Source organism: Pongo pygmaeus, chromosome 5, assembly GCF_028885625.2.
Source record: "Pongo pygmaeus isolate AG05252 chromosome 5, NHGRI_mPonPyg2-v2.0_pri, whole genome shotgun sequence".
In the NCBI taxonomy this organism is placed as follows: domain Eukaryota; kingdom Metazoa; phylum Chordata; class Mammalia; order Primates; family Hominidae; genus Pongo; species Pongo pygmaeus.
Genome location: NC_072378.2, coordinates 170,454,117 through 170,479,688, shown reverse-complemented (window position 1 = coordinate 170,479,688; position 25,572 = coordinate 170,454,117). Strand labels below are relative to the sequence as shown.

The following is a 25,572-nucleotide window of genomic DNA, read 5'->3' as shown; positions in this document are numbered from 1 at the left end:
GACTTCCGCCCTCGTGGGAGCGGCTTGGGGCGTTTGACCGCCGGCCAAGAAGGGGAGGCAGTGGGAGTCTTGGAGAACAGAGCGAGATGGAGAAGCGAGGCCGAGGCGTGAAGTCGATCCCCATCCAGACCCCGAACCAGACCCCTCAGCAGGCTCCGGTGACACCTAGAAAAGAGAGGAGGCCTAGCATGTTCGAGAAGGAGGCAGTGAGTGCGGAGACTGCTAGGGGCCCGAGACGGCTATGTCCGACCCTTTAATTGAAATCGCTCCCCAGTGGGCCCCGCTCCCGTCACCACCCCCAGAGCCAAGGGGGCAGTATTTCCCTTTTGTGTTTCTTTTTTCCCCAGATGCGAAATTGAAGCCTGAGACTGAGTTGGGCAGTCCCCTTTGGACTTGAGTGCTAGTTTTCTTGTTTTTTAATTAGGGCCATAGAACCCTACGTAAGTCGATTGAAAGGGTGGTTACAAGATCTTCTTTTCAGATTTACTGAGCTTGCGGATTTCCTGAGAGTGCTCTGAGTATTATTGCTTTGTACTAAAACACAGTATGTTAGTGTATTTAGTGCCATTGTAAGCAGTTTTGCTAGCGAAAAATGAGTGTGTGTTGTATTAAAAAAATAATTTGATAAACCAGGCAGAGTAGTGCCATGTTTTGGGTTTTTAAAACATCAGCAGTCTGGATATTTGAAGAATGTACAGGAGAAAAAAACTTAAGTTGAAAATATTCTGTCCAAAACTTACTGATACTGATGGAAAGGGTCATTATTCAGTTTTATTGGTGGTATAACACAAGTATTTCTATATGATTAGGCTTTGAAAACCGTTAATGTATTAAAGACTCCATATTTTATTGATACTTTAACAGAAAATTAGTTTGCCCAAGGATACAAAGCTGTAATGATAGAGCTGAGACCAGAACCTGTATGCTAGTACTCGGTCCACTTGGCCTGTACTGGTTTCTCTTCATGCTTACTTCGTGGACCTATAATAGGATGAAGAAAGAGATGACAGGCAAAACAATTTTTTGAAGACCCTAAAACATTTTAAGGTTACTCTCAAAAAGAGAATTCTCAAAATAATTAATGGCGAAATTTCAGGTTCTTGTTTCCCTGGTGTCTGCATTTTACGGAGGAAAGAACGAACTAAAGGAGGAAAAGTAAACAGGCCAAGTTTACACAGCTAAGAAAAAGAGCAGAGCAGGGCTAGAAACCTAAATCAGTTGGACTTAAAACTTCACACTCCCAAACACTATGCTGTATTGCTTGGCAATGAGTCTGAGCCAACAGTAAAGAAAAATTTCTATATATTTAGGCAGACAAGGGTGACTTTTATAAACTTACTGCCTATTTGAGATCTGAAGTGGTCTTTAAAATTCAATGAGCCTGAACTCAAAATGAGGAGACACATAAGTGCACCTGGTATATAAGTTAAAATCTGGGAGTGAGGGGACATGGACCAAAGTAATTATTAGTATTTGATATGGATGTGATCAATTATAGCTATCTACAGTTGATTCTTTTAGAGATGAGAAATTTGAATAGAACAATAATTGGGAAGAAATTGAGAAAGGACTCTGCAAATGCTCACTAAATGTACCTGAGGAAACTGTTCACTTACTCATTTCTAATTTAAGGTAGCTGTTAATTTCCCTATTTTGGAGCATAGGAAAATTTAAGACATACCGTTTAATCAACATGACCATCTCTTGATTTTATCTGTCTTGCTTCCATTTCTTTTTTTCTAGTGGTAGCACCTCAGTTAACTTTTAGAGAATTAACTCATCTGCAATTGTCTAGAGCTTTGGTGAGATTGTCAGCTACTTCCCTTAACTTTTTAATGAGGATGAGACCCAAACTAAGCTAATTAGATGAATTCTTTAAAATAATGCAAAGAAAATGATTGAGGTTTATTCACATTGTAGATGAGAAGCTAAAGTGCTCCCTGTGTCTTTCTGAATCTGGTTCATCAGCCTTCTCTGCTGTTATGTAAACTGTATCTTTCCAATAAATTATACTTCGGCTTAACAAGAATGAGTTCCTGTTGTTGCCATCAAAGTAACAAAATGTGAAGCAGATTACTAAAAATGGAAAACTTGATTGTTCTCACTTGTGCACATGCATTGAAAATCTTAAATACAGCCGGGTGCAGTGGCCCATGCATGTAATCCCCACTTTGGGAGGCTGAGGCGGATGGATCACCTGAGGTCAGGAGTTCAAAACCAGCCTGGCTAACATGCCAAAACCCCGTCTCTACTAAAAATACAAAAATTAGCCGGGCGTGGTGGTGGGCGCCTGTAATCCTAGCTACTCAGGGAGGCTGAGGCACAAGAATTGCTTGAACCCGGGAGGAGGAAGTTGCAGTGAGCCGAGATCGTGCCACTGCACTCCAGCCTGGGCGACAGAGTGAGACTCTTGTCTCAGAAAAGAAAAAAGAATCATAAACACTAGCATGTGGCATTTAGAAATAAAAGTAATATCTCATGCCCAAGCTCATTTTATTTTAGGGCTATATGTAGGCTCAATATAAGGAAATGCTATATCAGTAGAAACTCAGGTATTATTAGATGCTAAAAAGTTGATCATATTTAAAGCCTAGTCCCAATTTAAAAAAGATTATAAAGATTCTTAATAAAAGGAATCAAATACTCTTAATAAGTATAGCAAGTCAGCCAATATTATACACAAAGGAGAAATGGTACAGATGTAGATTTTCAGCATATTAGAAGCATTAATGGTTATTTTCAAGCCACACATGAATGCCCCATTTCCTTAAGAATCATTGCAGTTGAAAGCCGCTGTTAATGATACTATGTAGTTGCATCTGTTGAGTATATTGTGGAGGAAAGGAAGGTCCCAATCACTGCCTTAGAGAAGCATTCTCTTAATAAACAAGAACAAAATGATTTTGTTTTTAAGAGGTTTAGGGAGCTAATAATGCTGCTTCTGCAATTAAGAGACACAGAAGCCTGACAGACGATCACAAGAAGAGATTTATTTATGGTGAGGGACTTTTACTCACAGCCAATATGGAGTAATTCTTATCAGAAACTAAAGTAACACACAAAAATGTATGGAGCAATTGTTTCCATTGATTTAGGTGTCAGGCAGGACAAGAGAGTGATTTCCGAGAGATGAGAAATAGGTAAGGTGAACCCCAATATTGCCCCCACCTTAATTGCCTGGTGAGAGTTTCCAGGCTACAACACAAGGAAAGGCCTCCTTTGTTTCAAAAGGAGTTGGGAGCCTGGGAAGCCAAGTTAGCATGAGACTGGAGAGCAGAGTATTAAGACAGGGCTGCACAAACTGCCACAAAGACCTACAGAGGGTTTCCCAGAGTATTCAGCTTAGTGCAGCAGTGCATCTGGTGAGGAAGCTTCTCACCAAAGGTGGAGAGTGGAGGTGGAGAAAGAATCACCCAAAAGGAACAGAAAAAAAATCCTTGGATGTGTTCCCACCAGAAAAAGTGGAAAACCGTGAAAAATACAGGGCTTTGCTTAGCGTGCTAAGAGGTGTATTGCCTCAGTAGTGGGAAAAAATAGAGAGCGAGTTCTCTGATCTGGTTTATCAAGGTTGAGAAGCAAGGCTCAAGAGGATTAAACTGTTTCCAAATGTCTTTGTTTTAGAAGAAAGCTCAAGAGTCTTAGGAATACAAAAATATCCAGCCTATAAGAAGGTAAAATTCACACTGTCTGGTCTTTAATAGACCTACAGAAAAGCACGAAAATAAAGTCCAAAATTGAAGAAACAGTAAAAACAGCCCAGAAATTACACAAAAATAGAATTAGTATAAACAGACATTAAAGTAGTTGAGTTATTAGTTTTCATCAAATTAAATCATATATTATGAAGTTATTATAATTACATTCCATATATTTAAGAGTGTAGAGAAAGACTGAGCATGTTAAATTCAAATCAAACTTCTGTAGATGAAAAATAGTATGTCAGGGATGAAAATACACTAAATGGTATTAACAGCAGATTCAACAGTGCAGAGGAAAGGACATTTAGAGACGTGGAAATTGGGGGAGGATGCTGAAAAAAATATTACAAGATGTCAATGAGCTTTGACAGAACTTAAAGTTGCCTAATGTTCTTGTAATTTGAGTCCCCAAATGAGGTGAGAGAGGACAGACAAAAAGTATTAGAAGAAATAAGGAATGAAAAATTTTCAAATTTGTTGAAAACTATAAACCCACAAATCTAAGAGGCTCAGTGAACTCCAAGCACAAGACACATGAAGAAAATTATACCAAGACATACAATAATAAAATTGCTTGAAACCAGTGATTTAAAAATTTAAAGGCAACTAGAACAAAGGAACGTTACATACATAGAAAGAGACAAAATGACAGCATACTTCTCAGAAACAATGCAAGACAGAAGACATTGAAGCATCATCTTTAAGGACTGAAAGAAAATGACTAACAACCTAGAATTCTATATCCAGCTAAAATGTCGTTCAAAAAACAAAGGTAAGACTTCCAGCTTCCTTAAAGTCCCTACTATGTCCTAACAAGTAAAAAGCTGAACAAACTGAAAAAATTAACTCTTCTTAGATCCGTAAGAGAAGTGAGGTCACAGGACAAATTGCTGCCCCCAAAAGTAGATTGAAAAGCAGCAGTTTGCTCTGTGACCTCACTCCAGCCCTCCTTAGCCATCCTGTGTGACTTAAGCAAGTAGGGAAAAAAACAGAAAACTCAGAAACGTTTGTGAAGTTCACAGTCCAGAAGCACAGGTTCACTAAAATACCTAGTCATACAACTACAGAATGCTTCCTCTTCATTAATACATTACCAGCACATTGCCAGAGGCCTTGTTAACAGCAGTTTCTTTACCTGGTGAATCATGTCTGGCTATGAAGAAAAAAATTAGGCATACTAAAAACAACAACAAACACACAGAGTGAGCAGCAGAACCAGACATGGCAGGGATGTTGGAATTATCAGAATTTAAGTAACTATGATTAATATGTTAAAAGGCTGTAGCTGATAAAATAGCATGCAAGAATGAATGAGCAATGTAAGCATAGAAATGGAAATCCTAAGAAAGAACTAGAAAGAAATGCTAGACATCAAAAAACACTGTTACAAAAGAAGAAATCTCAAATTTAAAAAATATTTTGAGCTAAATAAAAATGAAAACATATCAAAATTTGTAGAATGCAGCAAAAACAGGGCTTGGAAGGAAACGTATAGTATTGAATGTGTGCATATGTTAGAAAAGAAGAAAGAGCTAAAATAAGCCTCAAAGAAACTAGAAAAAGAAGAACAAATTAAATCCAAGAAGAAAAGAAATAATAAAAATTATGGCAGAAATTGATGAAATTGAAATCAGGTACCAACAAAACCAAAAGCTTTTTCTTTGAAAAGATCAATAAAATCTATAAGCCTCTATCCAGGCTAAGAGAGAGGACACAAATTACTAATAGCAGAAATGCAAGTCAGGATATTGCTAGAAATTACATGAACACCATAAATATAATAAAAGAATATTATGAACAATTCTGTGCCCAGAAATTTGATAACTTAGATGAAATGGACCAATTCCTTGAAAGATGCCATTTCCCAAAAGTCATACAAAAATAAATAGATAATCTGAATAAGCATGTATCTGTTTTTAAAACTTGAATCAATAACAACCTTCCAAAGCAGAAATCACCAGGTTCAGGTGATTTCCTTTGTGAATTCTACCAAGCATTTAAGGAAAAAGTTATATCAATTATTACAATCTCTTTCAGAAGATAAAAGCAGAGAGAATACTGTATAACTCATTCTATGAAGTCAGCATTACCCTAATACCAAAGGCAGACAAAGACGCTACAAAAAAAGCAAACTACAGACCCATATCATGTATTAACACTGATGCAAAAATTCTCAACAAAATACTAGCAAAGTGAATTCAGCATTTTATTTAAAGGATTTGACACCGAGACCAAGTGAAATTTGTTTCTGGAATGCAAGGATGGTCCAACATATGAAAATCGATCAAGGTAATGCACCACATTAACTAAATGAAATAAACCACATGATAAATCTCAATTGATGAAGAAAAAGCATATGTCAAATTCAACACTCTTTTATTATAAAAACACCCCAAAAACTAGAAATAGGAGGAAACTACTTCAACCTAATAAAAGCTGTATATGAAAACTGCACAGCAAATGCTGGGCACAGTGGCTCATGTCTGTAATCCTAGCAATTTGGGAGGCCAAGGCGGGTGGATCACGAGGTCAGGAGATCAAGACCATCCTGGCTAACATGGTGAAACCCCGTCTCTACTAAAAATACAACAACAAAAAAATTAGTTGGGCGTGGTGGCATGCACCTGTAGTCCCAGCTACTCAGGAGGCTGAGGCAGAAGAATCACTTCAACCTGGGAGGCAGAGGTTGCAGTGAGCCAAGATCGCACCACTGCACTCCAGCCTGGGTGACTGAGCAAGACTTGTCTCAAAAAAAAAAAAAAACAAAAAAAACAAAAACTGCACAGCAAACATCATACTCGATGGGGAAAGACTGAAAGCTTTTCCTGTAATATTAATAACAAAGCAAGGATGTCCACTTTTGCCACTTCTTTTCAACATAGAACTGGAAGTTCTAGCCAAGCAATTAGGCAAGACAAAGAAATTCCTGGCTATTAATAAAATGAAGCTCACTGCTTTAACCTAAGAGGCTAGAGCATTTATCTGGGACATATTGGGCACTAAGCAAATATTTCATTAATGCATATTGGTGTCACAGAATGGATGTTTCGTGTCAAAATCATGAACTGATATATATATCAAATCAATGCTCTTTTGGTGTCTTTTCACCTTAAGACTTAATGAATGTGCTACCTAAATAATTGTATTATTTAAAAATAAGTAAATGAAGTAAAATACAATTTTAAGACAATGAAGGATAATATTTTCATAATCTCAGGGTAGGGAGGAAGAAAGGTTTTCCCTATATCTCCATCCCATAGCCACTTAGTTGCCCTCCCTGGAGGCCACTCTTGTTTCTAGTTCCTTTGGATCGTCCATGGATATTCTAAATATATGCGTGCAATTTGTATGTATATGTTTGTGAGTATAGATAAAAGGATAAATAGTATTCCTATTTTTTTTTTTTGCCAAATTGATAGCTAGGAGTGAATCTAGGATTTAGCAACCACATTATTGTAGAAATCTGTTTAACAAATTTCCAAGCTTTGTGTGAGCCCTGTCCCACTGTACAGGGTTCTTTAATCTGAAAACTCATTTACAGTTTAAAAAGTAATCTTTCTCCCTTTCTCTCTTCCCCTCTCTCTTTCTCCTCCAGTATGCACAGATTTTAAGAGAAAGACTGAGAGAGTCAATTCACGATGTTCAGTATGTGGAGCCTCCTTTTGATGACTCAATTGCTGATATAGGTAAAGAATGGAAGAGTGCCCTGGCAAAATTAAAGTTTGCTAATTCATATAGAATGGAGCCACTGAAGAAATTCCAAGCTCATTCAGTAGAAACTAAAGTCCAGCAGATACTAACAGTAGGTTGATAAATATATATGATAGCAGTATTGTATGAGGGTTCTACAGAGAAACAGAAATTATATGCACGAAGAAATTTATTCTAGGAATTGGCTCATGCAATTGTCACTAGAACCAGAAGGCATTGTGTCATTGGTGCAGGCACAACAAGTCAGTTAATCAGAGATGTGTAGTCTGTCTGCTAGGTGTCCAGTTCTGCTCCTGGTTTGTAAGAAAGAGTAATGCTTTATAGTCCACAAGCCATGTCCATTTCCTTCAAGCTATACATTAATTTATTAATAAACATGCTTAGAAATCTTTGATTTCACTTTCCTGGAGGCCAAAGAAAAATCAGTGGAGTGAGAGGCTACAGGGGAGAGCTGGAAAGAAGTAGTTTTAATGTGAGCCCACTGAGCAGGGCAGTGACTTGGTACAGGTTCTGAGTCCAAGCAGTCTTCAGTATAAGAAAACCAAAATCTGAATTTTAATAAATGTATAAATTTAAAAAGGTTTCTTTCCTTTACCTAAGAATTTCCTTTACCTTCTAGAAGTCTTCTTTAGAAAATCTCCTTGTGTCTCTCTGTTAACTGTTTGGCAGAGTAGTCTAGTAAATTACAACTTACAGCTTGTGTCAATAATGAAAAGTAATTGAATATAATTTGAAAACCCCAATAAATATTCCTCAAAATTGTTACTGAAATAGATAAGCATAAAATTTATTTAATATTATTTAGTTAGGAATATATTTATTTTAAAACAGTTACATATATTATTTAGACATGTTTTCTACTTGAATTTTTATACAGAAAATATTTGGTTTGAAAATAAAATTATTTTTCTTAAATTTTCTTAAAGGAAAGTCTTAAAGATGTCAAATATGATGATAAAGTATTCTCTCACTTGTCACTTGAATTGGCAGACCGCATACTGTTAGCAGTCAAAGAATTTGGGTACCACCGTTATAAGTTCATTATAAAAGTATTATTTATTCAAAAGACTGGCCAAGCAATAAATGTAAGTACCCCATTGATACAGGATCTAGCAATTAGAACTATAAGACATCTCCTCCCTAGTGATTTGATCTTTATTGTGATGACTCAAGGGCATGCCATAGATTCTGAGGTACCTTTTGAAAGAAAGTATCATGTTGTTGAGTATATTTATTTCATTGTAAATTATTTGAAAAGTACAAACCAGCCGGGTGCGTTGGCTCATGCCTGTAATCCCAGCAGTTTGGGAGGCTGAGGTGGGTGGATCACCTGAGGTCAGGAGTTTGAGATCATCCTGGCTAACATGGTGAAACCCCGTCTCTACTAAAAATACAAAAATTAGCTGGGCATGGTGGTGGGTGCCTGTATTCCCAGCTACTCGGGAGGCTAAGGCAGGAGACTCGCTTGAAACTGGGAGGCGGAGGTTGCAGTGGCCTGAGATCGCTCCACTGCACTCCAGCCTGGGCAACAGGCTCAAAAAAAAAAAAAAAAAAAAAAAAAAAAGAAAGAAAGAAAAGTACAAACCTAGAAGTAGCAATTTGGTACTACTAATTTATTAAATTGCACTGCTATTCTGTTCCTTGATCATATCAACTTTGACAGTTTAATGTCATTTAAGTTAACCAGTAAATTTATTTTGGGCACTAATGGGTGTTAGGTACTAAGGAAAATCAAAGAATGATAAAACATGGAGCATGATTCTCAAGGAGATTTTACTCTACTTAAGGAGATAAAGCAGCACAATTTAGAATTTAGGGAAATAAAATGATAGGGATAATGTAAACAGCCTGGGTTTTGGAGTCAGATCGCCTCTGCCGCACTTGCTGGCTGTGGCCTCCGCACAGTTTCTTCATCTATAAAAATGGTGATGATAAAACTGGCTTCCTAGAGCTGTTGTGAAGATTAAATGAAATTATCTGTATTAAAATCCTTAACATAATCACCAGCACAGAGCCCTCAATAAACAGCAAGGTAATTATTAACATTATTTATTAATAAAGAGATAATATCACTAGGCTGTGTAATTATGTAAGGAGTTGATAAGGAATATGTGGGAGTTGGAGAGAAAAGAGAGAAAAAGCTGTTTGGAAGAATCTGTAGAGGTTCCATAGAGGAGTGGACTGCATGATGAAGCATGGGGAGGGGGACCTGGACTGGCAGAGGGGTACTGGTGAGAGAACTGCCAGTCAGCAAGAAAGGACCATCCTGGCTCCCATGGAGAAGAGAAGCTGCACCACATATGACATACAGACTTAAGAAACAGGGACGTTCTAGATGATAAGTGCTACAAAGAGAACATTAAGGTAGGGATATGACAGAGTAGCAGAGTGGCTACCTGGGATTGTTTAGAGAAGGGAAAACCCTCTGATGTTCAGATAAGAAGGAACCAGCTATACCAAAGAGAAGGGAGAATATTCCAAGCAGAGAAAACTTCAAGTGCAAAGATCCTGAGGCAGGGATGACTTGGTGTGCTTGATATGTAACAAGTGTAGCTGGACTAGTAGCTAGTAGATAGTGGCATGATGTGCAGTGGGGGAATGTTTCAGCTTATATTATTGCACAACAAACCACCCCAGAACTGAGTATCTTATAACAACAGCCATGTATTTGCTTACTTTCTGTGAGTCAGCTCAGCCTGGGTCAGCTACTTGGCTTTTCTGCTGGTCTCATTGATGCACTTGTAGCCCTCTAATGATTTACCTGGGCCTGCAGGTCCAAGACGGCTCTGTCACTTGTCTGACTGTTGGGCTAGCTGTGGCCTGGGCACCTGGGTTCTCCTGCATGTGAGCCAGCATCCTCCAGTAGGTTGAGTGGGCTTTGATAACATGGGGGTCTCAGCATAGTGTTCCACGAGCATGAGAGCGGAAGCTACAAGACCTCTGAAGGCCTTGCTTGGAAGTTTCCCAGTGTCATATTTTACAACTCATAGCAAGTCACAAGGCCAAGGCTTATTCACAGGGTGGGGACATAATGTCAACTTCCTAATAGGAGAAGCCATAAAGAATTTGGGCCTTTTTCAGCCGGACGTGGTAGCTCATGCCTGTAATCCCAGCACTTTGGGAGGCTGATGCGGGTGGATCAGCTGAGGTCAGGAGTTCAAGACCAGCTTGGTCAACATGGTGAAACCCCATCTCTACTAAAAATACAAAAATTAGCTGGACGTGGTGGCAGGCACCTGTAATCCCAGCTACTCAGGAGGCTGAGGCAGGAGAATCACTTGAACTCAGGAGGTGGAGGCTGCAGTGAGCCGAGATCACGCCATTACACTCTAGCCTGGGAAATAAGAGTGAAACTATGTCTCAAAAAAAAAAAAAAAAAAAAAAAGAAAAAGAAAAAAAAAGAATTTGGGCCATTTTAGATTCTCCACAAAGAAGTGGGCTGGAATCGGATCACATACGGGTTTGAACACAGAGAAAAGGAGTTAGAATTGGCCATAACAGCCTACTTGTATAGTTAATGCCATTTCTTCATTTCAAGGCAAGGCCCTGACAAACTTTTTGGCTGAAAATCTTTAAAGGGTGGGAAGACTTCCTTATCATGGACTACATGGCAGAGTCATACTGTATGCAGAGCCACTACATCCCCATTCCCAGGGGCCTTCTGCTCCTGGCCCTGGAAACACAGCTAGGGGAGCCTCTCTCTGTTTTAGAGAAAGGCCAGCCTCTGGTAAAGAAGAAGGATGGGCTGGGGCAGCGTCATTCTCCAGGCTCTTTATGAAAGGGAAAACCAGACAAATTACATCTTAAAAATAATTTCTGAGATACTGATGCATTCATTTTTAAAAAACTAGTGTAGATTTGAAAATTACTTCTTAATATGTTCAATCTAAAGTTGGTCTTTACAAAATTTCTCTCACAGATTGCCAGCAGATGGATCTGGGACATTGCATGGGACAGCTGGGTCGCAGCTAAACACGAAGGAGAATCCTACATGGCACTGGTCTTGGTGTTTGCCCTTTATTATGAATAGCTCATTACAGGTACTAAGGATTGTTTATTTCCTAACTTTTCAAAAATAAATGAAATTTACATATTTGTGAACCTTGTAATATTTCTGATTTGCTATATTCTTATTCTCATTTGAGGCCTTTCAATTGTATTATTTTAACAACAAAGTAGAAGCTAGATTTTTATATTTATACTTACTATTATATTAACTAACATAATATTATGCCAAAGTACTATAAAAGGTGTATGCATGTGTGTCTGTGTGTGTATATATGTATGTATATACAAATTCTTAGAGTAGAGTATAGGGAAAAGATCATTTTTGTAAGATTTAAGAAAATGATAATTTGCTACAGGAAATTAAAATGCAACCTTGTCAAGTATCAAATTAAGTAGATGTTAAGATAGATTTTGGAAATTTCTAATGATATTTTAATACTTTGTATTCATTGTTTTGAAAGGAATTACCAAGTTTGAAAGATGTTATTATATTTCATAATTCCCTAATATCCTCCCACTCCAGCCAAACTGCTTACAAGTGTGTAGTCAATTTACTAATCTATTAGGCTCTGTTAGGCTCTGTGAGCCTTCTAGGATGTTTTTTTTCAGATGCAAGAACTGAAAATTCATATTAATTGTTTAAAGAAATAAGAAAAATTTTATTTCCCAGGGATGTGATCAAGGATCCAGGTTCTCTCCAACTTCCCACTCTCCCCACAGACTTCCACGTACATTCATTTTGCTTGACAGAATTTAATCATGTTCCTATGACTAGACCAGTTGTAATTCCCTCCTTAAGGTTGAGGCTGGAGCCTACCTTTTCTGAAGCATGAGATCATGTGAAAAGTGTGGCTATTTGCCAGCCACAGTGGCTCACTCCTATAATCCCAGCACATGGGAAGGCCGAGGTGGGAGGATTGCTCTAGCCCAGGAATTTGAGACCAGCCTGAGTAACATGGCAAGACTCCATCTCTTAAAAAAAAAAAGGAGAAAATTGTGGATCCAGTGTACAAATTGAGACTCTTCTAGCAGGGAGGCAGGGTGTGCACTTGTGGGAGGCAAGCAATACCTGTGATAATCAGTATGATTTTCATCATTACAACCAGAACTGAAAACAACCATGTCAGTATTGACCAGTAAAAATACCTATTAGTTGAATTATCTCTAAACAAGGAGATAAAAATAGCAGAGAAGGGGTTTTTTTCCCACTTAGGTTTTATAATGAGTTGGTGTCAGTTTCCACTTATGAGAGTTAAGGAGCTGAACTATGATTCCTGCCTGAATAGATTCAAATGGAGTTTGGCTGAGGGAGTGCATGAAAGTTTGGCCAGAATTACTCTTAGAAAATCACTCCAGCTCCCTCCTGCTGCCTTGTGAAGAAGGTGCGTTGCTTTCCCTTTGCCTTGCACCATGATTGTTAAGTTTCCTGAGGGCTCCCAGCCATGCGAAACTAGGGGTGGGGCCAAGACAGCTGACTAGAAGCAGCACCATATAGGAGCCTCCTATGGGAAAAAAAACATAAGCATGTGAATCCTTCACCAGCAACCAAGGTATCCAGGTTCTCTCATCAAAATTGACTAGAAGGCTGGCATTACCCACAGAGAGAAGGAAGAGCAGTGTGGTGCGGCAGCCCACCTGAGAGCCACATGGGGAAGGGGAACCCCCTTCCCCCAAGCCAAGGGAGGTGGTGAGTAAGTGTGCTACCCAGCCAGGGAAACTGTTGTTTTTCCATGGAACTGTGCAACCCACAGATCGGAAGATTCCACTTTCAAACCCATGCCACTGGGGCTTAGCATCACAACTCTGGAATCCGCAGATTCTTACAGCCTCTCAGCTGGAATCTGCTTAAGCTTACTGAACTCCCATGGGGAAGGGTGGCCAGCACTGGCTGCGGCTGCCTGATGTCTAAGCCATTTGAACTCCTTGTGGGAGGGGCAGCAGCCAGCACTGGGACTTGCAACTGCCTAGCATGCTAAGCCCCCTGGGTAGGGGAAGGGCAGCACCCATTTCTATAGCTTCAGGCTGCGCTTTTCCCTTGCTGGAGCCAGGCAGGCCGGACAGCTTGGTCCCAAGACTTGTTCCCACAGCCCAACACACCAGCTGTGGCAGTCTGCAGCCAGAGTGCCTCTTCAGGTCTAACTCTGACCCATCCTTCCTCAGTGGGTGGGGCTTTCCTGCAGGATCTCCAATAACTCCAGCCACAGGCTCAGGGACAGAATTTGGATCCCCCTGGGCCTGAGCCCCTAGTGGGAGGGGTGGCTGCAGTCTCTGTGGACCAGCAGGCTTAGCTTCTCCTCCTGGTAGTTCTGAGTAATCCAGGCAGCCCAGACAAGTGGATTCCCCCCAGTGAAACACACCCTCTCTACCAAGGGACAAATTGCTTCATTAGATGGGTCCTGCTCCCCGTGTCACCCAACTGGGTGAGACCCTCCAACAGGAGTTGTCAGATACCCTATACAGGAGTGATCCTACTGGCATCAGGTTGGTACCCCTTAAGGTCAGAGGTCCCAGAAAAAGGAGCAGGCACCCATCTTTGCTGCTTTCCAGCTTCCTTGAGTGACATCTCCAGGTATAAGAGCAAATCAGATGAGTAGGGCCATTCACCCCAGCAAACTGCAGCAGCCCTACAGAAAAGGGGCCTATTTAAAGAAAAACAAACAAGCAGAAAATAACAACAACAACAACAAAAAAGGCCCCCACAAAAACCCCATCTAAGGGTCAGCAGCCTCAAAGACCAAAACTAGACAAACTCATGAAGATAAGAAAGAATCAATGAAAAAATGCTGAAAACCCAAAAGGCCAGAGTGCCTCTTTTCCTCCAGATGATCACAGTGTCTCTCCATCAAGGGCACAGAACTGGACGGAGGATCAGAGGGACGAATTGACAGAAGTAGACTTCAGAAGATGTGTAATGAAAAAATTATGATCAGCTAAAGGAGCATGTTCTAACCCGATGGAAAGAAGCTAAGAACCTTCATAAAAAGTTAGAGCAATTGCTAACTAGAATAACCAGTTTAGGGAAGAACATAAACAACCTGATGGAGCTGAAAAACACAGCATGAGAACTTCGTGAAGCATACACAAGTATCAACAGCAGAATCGACCAAGCGGAAGAAAGGATATCAGAGTTGGAAGACTACCTTACTGAAATAAGATATACAGACAAGAATAGAGGAAAAAGAATGAAAATGAATGAACAAAGCCTCCAAGAAATATGGGACTTCATAAAAAGATCAAACCTACGATTGATTGGAGTAGCAGAAGGAGATGGGGAGAATGGAAACAAGCTGGAAAACACACTTCAGGGTATTATCTAGGAAAACTTCCCCAACCTAGGAAGACAGGCCAACATGTAAATTCAGGAAATACAGACAACACCATTAAGATACTCCATGAGAAGATCAACCCCAAGACACATAATTGTCAGATTCTCCGAGGTTGAAATGAAGGAAAACCTGTTAAGGGCAGCCAGAGAGAAAGGCCAGGTCACATACAAAGGGAAGCCCATCAGACTAACGGCGGACATCTCACAGAATCTCTACAAGCCAGAAGAGATTGGGGGTCAATATTCAACATTCTTAAAGAAAATAATTTTCAACCCAGAATTTCATATCCAGCCAAACTAAGCTTCATAAGCGAAGGAGAAATAGAATCCTTTCCAGACAAGCAAATGCTGAGGGATTTTGTTACCACCAGGCCTGCTCTGCAACAGCTCCTGAAAGAAGCACTAAATATGGAAACGAAAAACTGGTAGCAGCCACTGCAAAAACACACCAAAATATAAAGACCAATGACCCTATGAAGAAACTGGATCAACTAGTGTGCAAAATAATCAAATAGCATCATGACAGGATCAAATTGACACGTAACAATACTAACCTTAAATGTAAATGGGCTAAATGCCACCAATTAAAAGACACAGACAGGCAAATTGGATAAGGAGTCAACACCTGTCAGTGTACTGTATTCAGGAGACCCATCTTACATGCAAAGACACACAGGCTCAAAATAAAGGGAAGGAGGAAAATTTACCAAGCAAATGGAAAGCAAAAAAAAAAAAAAAAAAAAAAAAAAAAAAAAAGAAGCAGGGGTTGCAATCCTAGTCTCTGTCAAAACAGACTTTAAACCAACAAACATCAAAAAAGAAGGGCACTATGTAATGGTAAAGGGAACAATTCAACGAGAAGAGCTAACTATTCTGAATATATATGCGCCCAATACCAGAGCACTCAAATTCATAAAACATATTCTTAGAGACCTACAAAGAGACTTAGACTCCCACACGGTAATAGTGAGAGACCTTAACACCCCACTGTCAGTATTAGACAGATCAATGAGACAGAAAATTAACAAGGATATTCAGGACTTGGAACTCAGCTCTGGATCAAGTGGACGTAGTAGACGTCTACAGACCTTTCTACTCCAAATCAACAGAATATACATTCTTTCCAGTGCCATATGGCACTTATTCTAAAATCAACCATATAATTGGAAGTAAAGCACTCCTCAGCAAATGCAAAAGAACTGAAATCATAACAAACAGTCTTTCAGACGACAGTGCAATCAAATTAGAACTCAGGATTAAGAAACTCACTCAGAACCACACAATTTCATGGAAGTTGAACAACCTGCTCCTGAATGACTCCTGGGTAAATAATGAAATTAAGGCAAAAATCAAGAAGTTATTTGAAACCAATGAGAACAAAGATAATATACCAGAATCTCTGGGACACAGCTAAAGCAGTGTTAAGAGGGAAATTTACAGCACTAAATGCCTGCATCAGAAAGCTAGAAAGATGTCAAATCAACACCCTAACATCACAATTAAAAGAGCTACAGAGGCAAGAGCAAACTAATCCAAAAGCTAGCAGAAGATCAGAGAAGAATTGAAGGAGACAGAGACACAATAAACCCTCCAAAAAATCAATGAATCCAGGAGCTGGTTTTTTGAAAAAAAATTAACTAAATAGAAAGACCACTAGCTAGACTAATAAGAAGAGAGAAAAATCAAACAGACACAATAAAAAATGATAAAGGGGAGATCACCACTGACCCCACAGAAATACAAACTACCATTAGAGAATACTACAAACACCTCTATGCAAATAAACTAGAAAATCTAGAAGAAATGGATAAATTCCTGGATGCATACACCCTACCAAGACCAAACCAGGAAGAAGTTGAATCCCTGAATAGACCAATAACAAGCTCTGAAACTGAGGCAGTAATTAATAGCCTACCAACCAAAAGAAGCCCAGGACAAGAAGGATTCACAGCTGAATTCTACCAGAAATACAGAGAGGAGCTAGTTCCATTCCTTCTGAAACTATTCCAAACAATTGAAAAGGAGGGAATCCTCCCTAATTCATTTTATGAAGCCAGCATCGCCCTGATACCAAAACCTGGAAGAGACACAACAAAAAAAAGAAAACTTCAGGCCAATATCCCTGATGAACATCGATGTGAAAATTCTCAATAAAATACTGGCCAACCGAATCCAGCAGCAAATCAAAAAACTTATCTACCATGATCAAGTTGGCTTCATCCCTGGGATGCAAGGCTGGTTCAACATATGCAAATCAATAAATGTAATCCATCTCATAAACAGAACCAAAGACAAAAACCACATGATTATCTCAATAGATGCAGATTGATAGCGTTGATAAACTTCAACATCCCTTCATGTTAAAAACTCTCAATAAACTACATATTGATGGAACATATCTCAAAATAATAAGAGCTATTTATGGCAAACCCACAGCCAATATCATATTGAATGGGCAAAAGCTGGAAGCATTCCCTTGGAAAACTGGTACAAGACAAGGATGCCCTCTCTCACCACTTCTATTCAACATAATATTGGAAGTTCTGGCCAGGGCAATCAGGCAAGAGAAAGAAAGAAAGGGTATTCAAATAGGAGGAGAGGAAGGCAAGTTGTCTCTGTTTGCAGATGACATGATTTTATATTTAGAAAACCACATCATCTCAGCCCCAAAACTTGTGGAACTGATAAGCAACTACAGCAAAGTCTCAGGATACAAAATCAATGTGCAAAAATCACAAGCTTCCCTTTACACCAACAGTAGGTAAGCAGAGAGCCAAATCATGAATAAACTCCCATTCACACTCACTACAAAGAGAATAAAATACCTAGGAATAGAGATAACAAGGGATGTGAAGCACCTCTTCAAGAACTACAAACCACTGCTCAAGGAAATAAGAGAGGACACAAAGGGAAAAACATTCCATCCTCATGGATAGGAAGAATCAATATCGTGAAAATGGCCACGCTGCCCAAAGTAATTTATAGATTCAATGTTATTCCCATCAAACTACCATTGATATTTTTCACAGAATTAGAAAAAACTATTTTAAATTTCATATGGAATCAAAGAAGACCCCATATAGCCAAGACAATCCTAAGCAAAAAGAACAAAGCTGGAGGCATCATGCCACATGACTTCAAACTATACTACAAGGCAACAGTAACCAAAACAGCATGGTACTGGTACCAAAACAGACATATAGACCAATGAAGCAGAACAGAGACCTCAGAAATAACACCACACATCTACAACCATCTGACCTTTGACAAACCTGACAAAAATAAGCAATGGGAAAAGGATTTCCTATTCAGTAAATGGTGCTGGGAAAACTGGCTAGCCATATGCAGAAAACTGAAACTGGACCCCTTCCTTACACCTTATACAAAAAGTAACTTAAGATGGATTAAAGACTTAAATGTAAAACCCAAAACCATAAAAACTCTAGGAGCAAATCTAGGCAATACCATTCAGGACACAGGCATGGGCAAAGACTTCTTGACAAAAACGCCAAAAGCAATAAAAGCCAAAATTGACAAATGGAATGTAATTAAACTAAAGAGCTTCTGTACAGCAAAAGAAACTATCATCAGAGTGAACAGGCAACCTACAGAATGGGAGAAAATTTTTGCAATCTACCCATCTGACAAAAGTCTAATATCCATAATTTGCAAGGTACTTAAACATATTTACAAGAAAAAAAAACCCCATCAAAAAGTGGGCAAAGGATATGAACAGACACTTCTCAAAAGAAGACATTTACATGGCCAACAAACTTATAGAAAAAAAGCTCAACATCACTGATCATCAGAGAAATGCAAATCAAAACCACAATGAGATACCATCTCACACCAGTCAGAATGGTGATTTTAAAAAGTCCGAAAACAATGGATGCTGGCGAGGCTGTAGAGAAATAGGAACACTTTTACACTGTCGGTGAGAATGTAAATTAGTTCAACCATTGTGGAAGACAGTATGGCAATTCCTCAAGGATCTAAAACCAGAAATACCATTTGACCCAGCAATTCCATTACTGGGTATATACCCAAAGGATTATAAATCATTCTACTATGAAGACACATGCACATGTATGTTTATTTCAGCAGTATTCACAATAGCAAAGACATGGAACTAACCTAAATGCCCATCAATGATAGACTGGATAAAGAAAATGTGGTACATATACACCATGGTATACTATGCAGCCATAAAAAGGAATGAGATCATGTCCTTTGCAGGGACATGCATGAAGCTGGAAGCTATCATCCTCAGCAAACTAACACAGGAGAAAAAAACACCACATGTTCTCACTCATAAGTGGGAGTTGAACATTGAGACCACATGGACACAGAGAGGAACAACACACACTAGGGCCTGTTGGGGGTGAGAGTGGAGGGGAGGGAACTTAGAAGATGGGTCGACAGATGCAGCAAACCACCACGGCACATGTATACCTATGTAACAAACCTGGACATTCTGCACATGTATCCCATTTTTTTAAGAAGAAATAAAAAAAATTTTGATCATTTTCTTACAATTTCTACCAATTCTATTAGTAAACTAAAATTCCCTGAGAGTTTCCTTCTGGCAGCTATATATCAGAACAACTGTTCTTTCATAATAAAAGAAAAATATGCTTGATGAAAAAAAAATCACTCCACCATTATACAGAGAATACATATGATAGTTGTAGCCAAAAAAATCTCTTTAAAAGGAGCTATTGATGCTAATCTTGACCACAGAAAACATTAGTAATAACCTATGAAATATGTCATATCATGCAATTTGCCTTCCTGATGAACTTGTCAGGATGAATTAATTGCAAAATATACTACCTGGTAATTGAGTTGACTGCCTCATAGATAGACTTGTTTGTAAAATGAGAATTATACCTTTTTCCTAAGGTTTGCATGTGAATTAAAGTAAATAATATGTAATCAAGCACTTATGCACACCTATTCTTATTAGGTCTGACACCTCCAAATTACCTTTAGCTCTGTTCTTTCTCTTTCCCTTCTCTAAACCCCCATATATACTTAGTTGTTAAATTCTATAGATTTTAATTTTTTGAAGTGGCTCAAAATAGCTTCAATTTTCCATTTGTTATATCTCTAGCCTAGGTACTCACTTCCCTCAAATCTGTTTCAATAGCCCCTTTATTTCATTGATTCATTTATTATTTTTTTGTTCAACAGAATCATGCATCTACTATGTTCTAGGCACTGTTGGAGATGCAGATTGTATTGTGAAAAAAACAGACAAGGCCCTTGACCTCACTGAACTTCTTTTGTATTGGGGGGCTGGTATTCAGCAACTACACCTCTAGTAAATGCTTCCAAGAATGAGGCAGGGAGAAAACCCAATGGGCCTATTTTCTTTGCCTTAAGTCTCATCTCCATACCTTACACATAAAACTGATGGAGTTTTCATCTTGGAAGCATAACTTTATATCACTCCTTGCCTCAAAACCCCTCAGTGGCTCTTGATTGCCTTATGAGTGAATACCAACTCTTGTGCCTACTCTTAAGGTTCTAGATTGTCCATAATGTAATACTCTGCTGTTTTCTAAGGTTAAGTGGATTCCAGGTGCATTATAAAGATCTCAGATCCTAGCAACACTTCTGTCAATCCAACGTCTTTCTCACTGCTTCTCCAGATTGGGTGAGATACCCCCCTTTGTCCTCTCATAATATCTTCTATTCTTGCCTTTCCTCTAACATAAAACCCCTTTCCTCTTCTTCCCCAATAAGCTATGTTGAGACCTGTACCAAGAAAACCTCTGCCCTGCTATCATCAGCCTCTTTCCCCTAGGCTCCTCCACCTAGGCTGTACTTCACCACGATCCTATAAAAGGGTGGAATCACCTGACCCCACTAGACTGTCATGCTAAGTATTCAGATAGATAACTTTTGAACCACTTGCCCACTGTGAAGATCACTGACATAAAATATCACATAAACATTTCCATCAGTCAAATCTGAACATCCACTCATCTGACTCCTTGCTTCTCTAAGCTTTTCAGGTAGGTTATGGAACTTTCCTTTTTTTTCTTTGAGACGGAGTCTCGCTCTGTCGCCCAGGTTGGAGTGCAGTGGCCCGATCTCGGCTCACTGCAAGCTCCACCTCCCAGGTTCACGCCATTCTCCTGCCTCAGCCTCCTGAGTAGCTGGGACTACAGGCGCCCGCCACCGTGCCCGGCTAATTTTTTGTATTTTTAGTAGAGACGAGGTTTCACTGTGTTAGCCAGGATGGTCTCAATCTCCTGATGTCGTAATCCGCCCGCCTCGGCCTCCCAAAGTGCTAGGATTACAGGTGTGAGCCACTGCGCCCGGCTGGAACTTTCTTTATATGGTTCATCAGTCTCCTCTATATTCCCAACCTCTCTTCCACATGCATTTTGAGTTCCTTTCCTTAAAAGCAATCTGACTTTTCCCTGAAGAGGAGTGCCACTGCAGCCCTCTCAAATGAAGGCTGTTTTTTTCCTCTCAATCTTTGATGACTTACAGCCAGGAGTTAGCGTAGGTAACCCTTTTGACCTTAAAAAAAATTCTGGCTCCTGAAAATTTATGCTATCTGGATATATAATCTTTTACCTGTTGATTTCTGCTGCCTGTAGTCCCTGGCTTTTTCCTCCCCATCACTTGAAGACTTGAGCTACTGGATTATAATCTTCATCCCCACCCAACTCCTGTCATCTTTCCTTGGGACTTCAACATCCACATAGATGAGCCATCCAATAAGGCAGTCCTCACTTTGCACGGTTCTAGTATGCACTGTGCAATTTTCACTTTGAGAATATTCAAGCAAATTTCATTTACTGTGGTTTAGTTAAATAATACCAGTTCCCCTACAACGTGGTTCACATTTCAATTATGATGGCATATTAACTTTATGTGAGGAATTGCATAAAGAAGAAAATTCACAGCTAGCTCCTCAGTTCACAGATCACTATGTAAATAACAGATGGGCATTGTCTTAGCTTGGGCTAATATAATGAAATGCCTTAGACTGGTTTGCTTAAACAAATATTTTTTAATTGAGGTTCTAGAGGCTGAAAGTCTAAGATCAGGGTGCCAACATGGTGGGGTTCTTGGTGAGGGCCCTCTTCCTGGTTATGTCCTTACATGGTCTTTCCTTGGTGGGGGTGGGGGCAGGGAAGAGAGAAAGAGAGAGAAGGAATATGAATCTTGTATCTCTTCCTCTTTTTGAAAGGATATTAATCCCCATCATGGGGACTCTGCTCTCGTGACCTCATCTAAATCTAATCACCTCCCAAAGTTCTCACTTCCAAATACCATCACACTGGGGATTAGGGCTTCAATTTATGAATTTGCGGGTGAGGCACAAACATTCAGTCCATAGCAGATATCACAATCCTTCTTTCAGAGTCTGTCAGTTATTGGTCACTGCACAACTGTTACACAGTTTTTCAGTTTATAAGCAGCAAAGCATGTAGTTGTATAGCTTCCTTGTTTCCCAGTGATAAACTAACATGATATTTTACAAAAATGGATCATTAAAAGGGAATTGGCCAAGAAAGATGAAAGTACAGCAAATTAAAAAAAAAATGCAGAAATGAAATTAGATGTGATTAGGGAATTTGAAAATGATAAAAGCAAAGCAGAGATAGGATGAGACCTCGGCCTACACAAAAGGCACCATAGAAGCCATAGAGAAAAAGTTCAGTAAGTAGAAAAAACAAGGTAAAGTTGCTTCAGGATCTTTTGGTTTAAATTGCGCTAGAAAGAGAATGCAAATTATGGCCGATATAAAGACTTTTTCCTGCTTTTGACTGAAGACTGTAATACATTTAATTTTTTTTCCCAATCAGTCTGGCTAGCATTCGGGCGAAGTGTTGAAGTTGGTTGTCTTGTTGAAAGAAAATGATAATCACACAGAGACTAAATAAAAACCTTTTTCAGCCAGTAAATTCTGGTTTCATCATTTTATGAATTATGTTAAGAGATTAAAGTGGCTGTGACAAAAGGGTGAAGAGGTCCACAGGAAGTGTTGCTGATACACTTTGTATTAAAGAATTCCTGAGATAGTTCACAAGATTGAAAATGCAAAGATAAAATGTTGGAAGCTAATCTAAACTTAGAATGCAGAATGACAATTTTTCAAGACAGAAGATTAATAGTATGAGAAGAGGCAAACACAGTTCACACTACTATTGGTAAGTTTTTTTGTTTTCTTTTGTTTTTCACAAAGAATAAAGACTGATTCTCCATGTTTCTCATGTTTTAAATTATGGCATACAAAATAAATTAGTTTTACAATTTAAAAAGTTCCTGATATATGTCTACATAGCAGTAAGAGAGTTTTTGATGTTTCAACAAAAGTTCTTAAGTGTCACAGAACAATTTTAATTTTTCTCTTTGATTATTAAGATCACTTTGCACAATTTCAACTTCCATGGTCATTTTTATAGTCATGTTCTACCATGCCAAGCTAGGACTGGCTGTATGCTACTTTCTAATTCCTTAACCAACTCACATTCAGTTGCCTTTTACCCCTCTAGACCTTGCTGTCGCCAATATTAGTATGACTTCTGAAATCTTTATTTCAAGCAAGTTATTCTCATGCAATCATTTCCTGTCCTTCCAGCTCACCACCTCTAGTACCCTGAAGACAGCCATTCTCTAATCTTATTGAAATCTCCAGTTCATTGGCTTTTTTCACCATTTATAGCCCTCAAATTTCCTACCTTGTCCAGCTTAGATATCATGGCTCATCATTATAATCACTCCTTTACAAACACACTTCAATTTCTTTGTCCCTCTTCCTCACCTGGAAAACCCCTTCTTGAATGAACCCCATTATCCACTTTGTCCAAGCCTGAATCCAAGTAGCTAAACTTGAAGGAGAACCTGACAAAGCCAGACTGAGTAGTTTCACTTTAAATTCATGACCACGTCTCAAGAAGGCAAAACACTTGGCATCCTGGAAACTTTGCTTTCCTGCTCTCTGACACACCTTCTTCTTCCTCAGACCTGTATCTCTCTACCCTACTCAACTGTCAGCTGATTTTCCCTTTATATTTCATGAAGGAAAGAAAATATATCAGAAATAAAAATTCTTCAAGTTGGCTGGGTGCAGTGGCTCATGTCTGTAATCCCAGCACTTTGGGAGGCCGAGGCGGGCAGATCATGAGGTCAGGAGATTGAGATCATCCTGGCTAACATGGTGAAACCCCGTCTCTACTAAAAATACAAAAAACCAGGCGTGGTGGCGGGTGCCTGTAGTCCCAGCTACTTGGGAGGCTGAGGCAGGAGAATGGCGTGAACCCAGGAGGTGGAGCTTGCAGTGAGCCGAGATCAGGCCACTGCACTCCAACCTGGGCGGCAGAGTGAGTCTCTGTCTCAAAAAAAAAAAAAAGAAAAAAAACCTTCAAGTTTTCCACTCACCTGCTTGCAGCTGCGACCACCTTCTGTCTTTCCTGTTAAAATGGGTGGATTTTGCTTCCTGTGTAATACCTGTGCTCTGGAGCCCATTTTTCCTTGCCTTCTCACAAGCTGCCTTCCAGTAGTGTTTCCTCTCTCTGCTCAATCATGGTTTTCTGCCTTCCTGCTCAGTCATTCTTTTTAGTATACCAACATGTGCTAATGTCTTCCATCTTAAAAACATCCCTACCACCTCTCCAGATACTCTCTTTCTCCATTACCTTTTATAATAAAACTACACAGAAGAGTTGTCTATACTCTGGCTCCAATTCCTAAGCTTCCATTCCTCCCTTAATCTGCTTTAATTTAGTTTCTGAAACCACCACTTTGCTGAAATAGCTGGAAACAGTCAAGATAGTTAATTACCTCCAGTTGCTAAATACAATGGATTCTTCTCTGCCAACTTACTAACTTCTCCATTAGGAGAGGTGACCAGTCCCTCTTTTAAAACCCTCTCTCCTTTCAGTTTACAGTACTTTACACTTAGTTTTCTTATTTTTCCTTCTCTATCTTACTTCCACAAGTTGAGTACCTTTGGACTTCTTGGTCTTGGGCCTTATTTTCACCTATATCTGCATAATCTAAGTGGTCTCATACAGTTTCATGCTTTTTTCCCCCTTATCACTTTATTTCCAGGGCCTAACAGGGTGTAACTTAGTAAACAGTAAGGCATTCATTTGATGAATGAATAAATGGTTTTTTTGTATTTTCATCATTTAACATAGTTCTTAGTTAATACTTGGCTTGCCATAAAATATTTGTGGAATAATTGGACATTATTGTTATCATACAAATGAGGAAATGGAGGGTCAGAGAGATGAACTAATTTACCTTTGATCACACAGCTAATAAGAGGCACAGCTGGGATTTAAACCAAAGTCTTAACTCTAAATCTTTGTTCTCTCCATTACATCATAGTACCTCCCTACATATTTCATCCTTAACTCCTAGAATCCATCTTCATTTACCTTATTCTTATGCCAAGCTGGAACGACTGGTGTACCTGAATATGTCTATTTTCCTACCCCTCAGCCTGTCTGGGGCTTGAAACCCAATTTCTACTTCCATTGCACATCTACCTGTATCTTTCCTACCTGTCTTTAAAGCAGTTTTCAAATTCTATGTCAACCTTAAAACCTCCATTTTTTTAGTTGGTAGTAAACTCCATTTTTTTTTAGTTGCTAGTTGTTTTCCCACCTAAGCTGCCTTAAAGTACAATTATATATTCGTAACATATTGTATTAGTGTTGAAGCTGCCTATAGGCAGGGATCTAATCTATACAGTGTCTCCTTAATATTCTTCCTTGCCTTGCACATTGGAAGACTGAATCAGTTATTTGTTGACTCCGGAATAAATTTGCATTTGATCTTGTCAACCTAAATAACAGA

General features: G+C 39.2%; 1 protein-coding gene across 1 annotated transcript; it reads left to right on the top strand.

The window, feature by feature from the left end:
* Positions 1–2: 2 nt before the first annotated feature.
* Positions 3–19,277, top strand: DYNLT2 (dynein light chain Tctex-type 2). The gene is made up of 4 exons (XM_054493545.2): positions 3–206; positions 7,294–7,500; positions 8,336–8,494; positions 11,329–19,277. The coding sequence occupies exons 1-4, from the start codon at positions 87–89 to the stop codon at positions 11,437–11,439; spliced, it is 597 nt and encodes a 198-aa protein (XP_054349520.1). The 5' UTR covers positions 3–86; the 3' UTR covers positions 11,440–19,277.
* The last annotated feature ends 6,295 nt before the right edge of the window (positions 19,278–25,572 follow it).

Coding starts and splice junctions, on each gene's coding strand:
- DYNLT2 (XM_054493545.2), top strand. CDS start 87: ATGGAGAAGCGAGGCCGAGGCGTGAAGTCGATCCCCATCCAGACCCCG. Junction 207..7,293: donor GCATGTTCGAGAAGGAGGCA/GTGAGTGCGGAG, acceptor TTTCTCCTCCAG/TATGCACAGATTTTAAGAGA. Junction 8,495..11,328: donor AGACTGGCCAAGCAATAAAT/GTAAGTACCCCA, acceptor TTTCTCTCACAG/ATTGCCAGCAGATGGATCTG.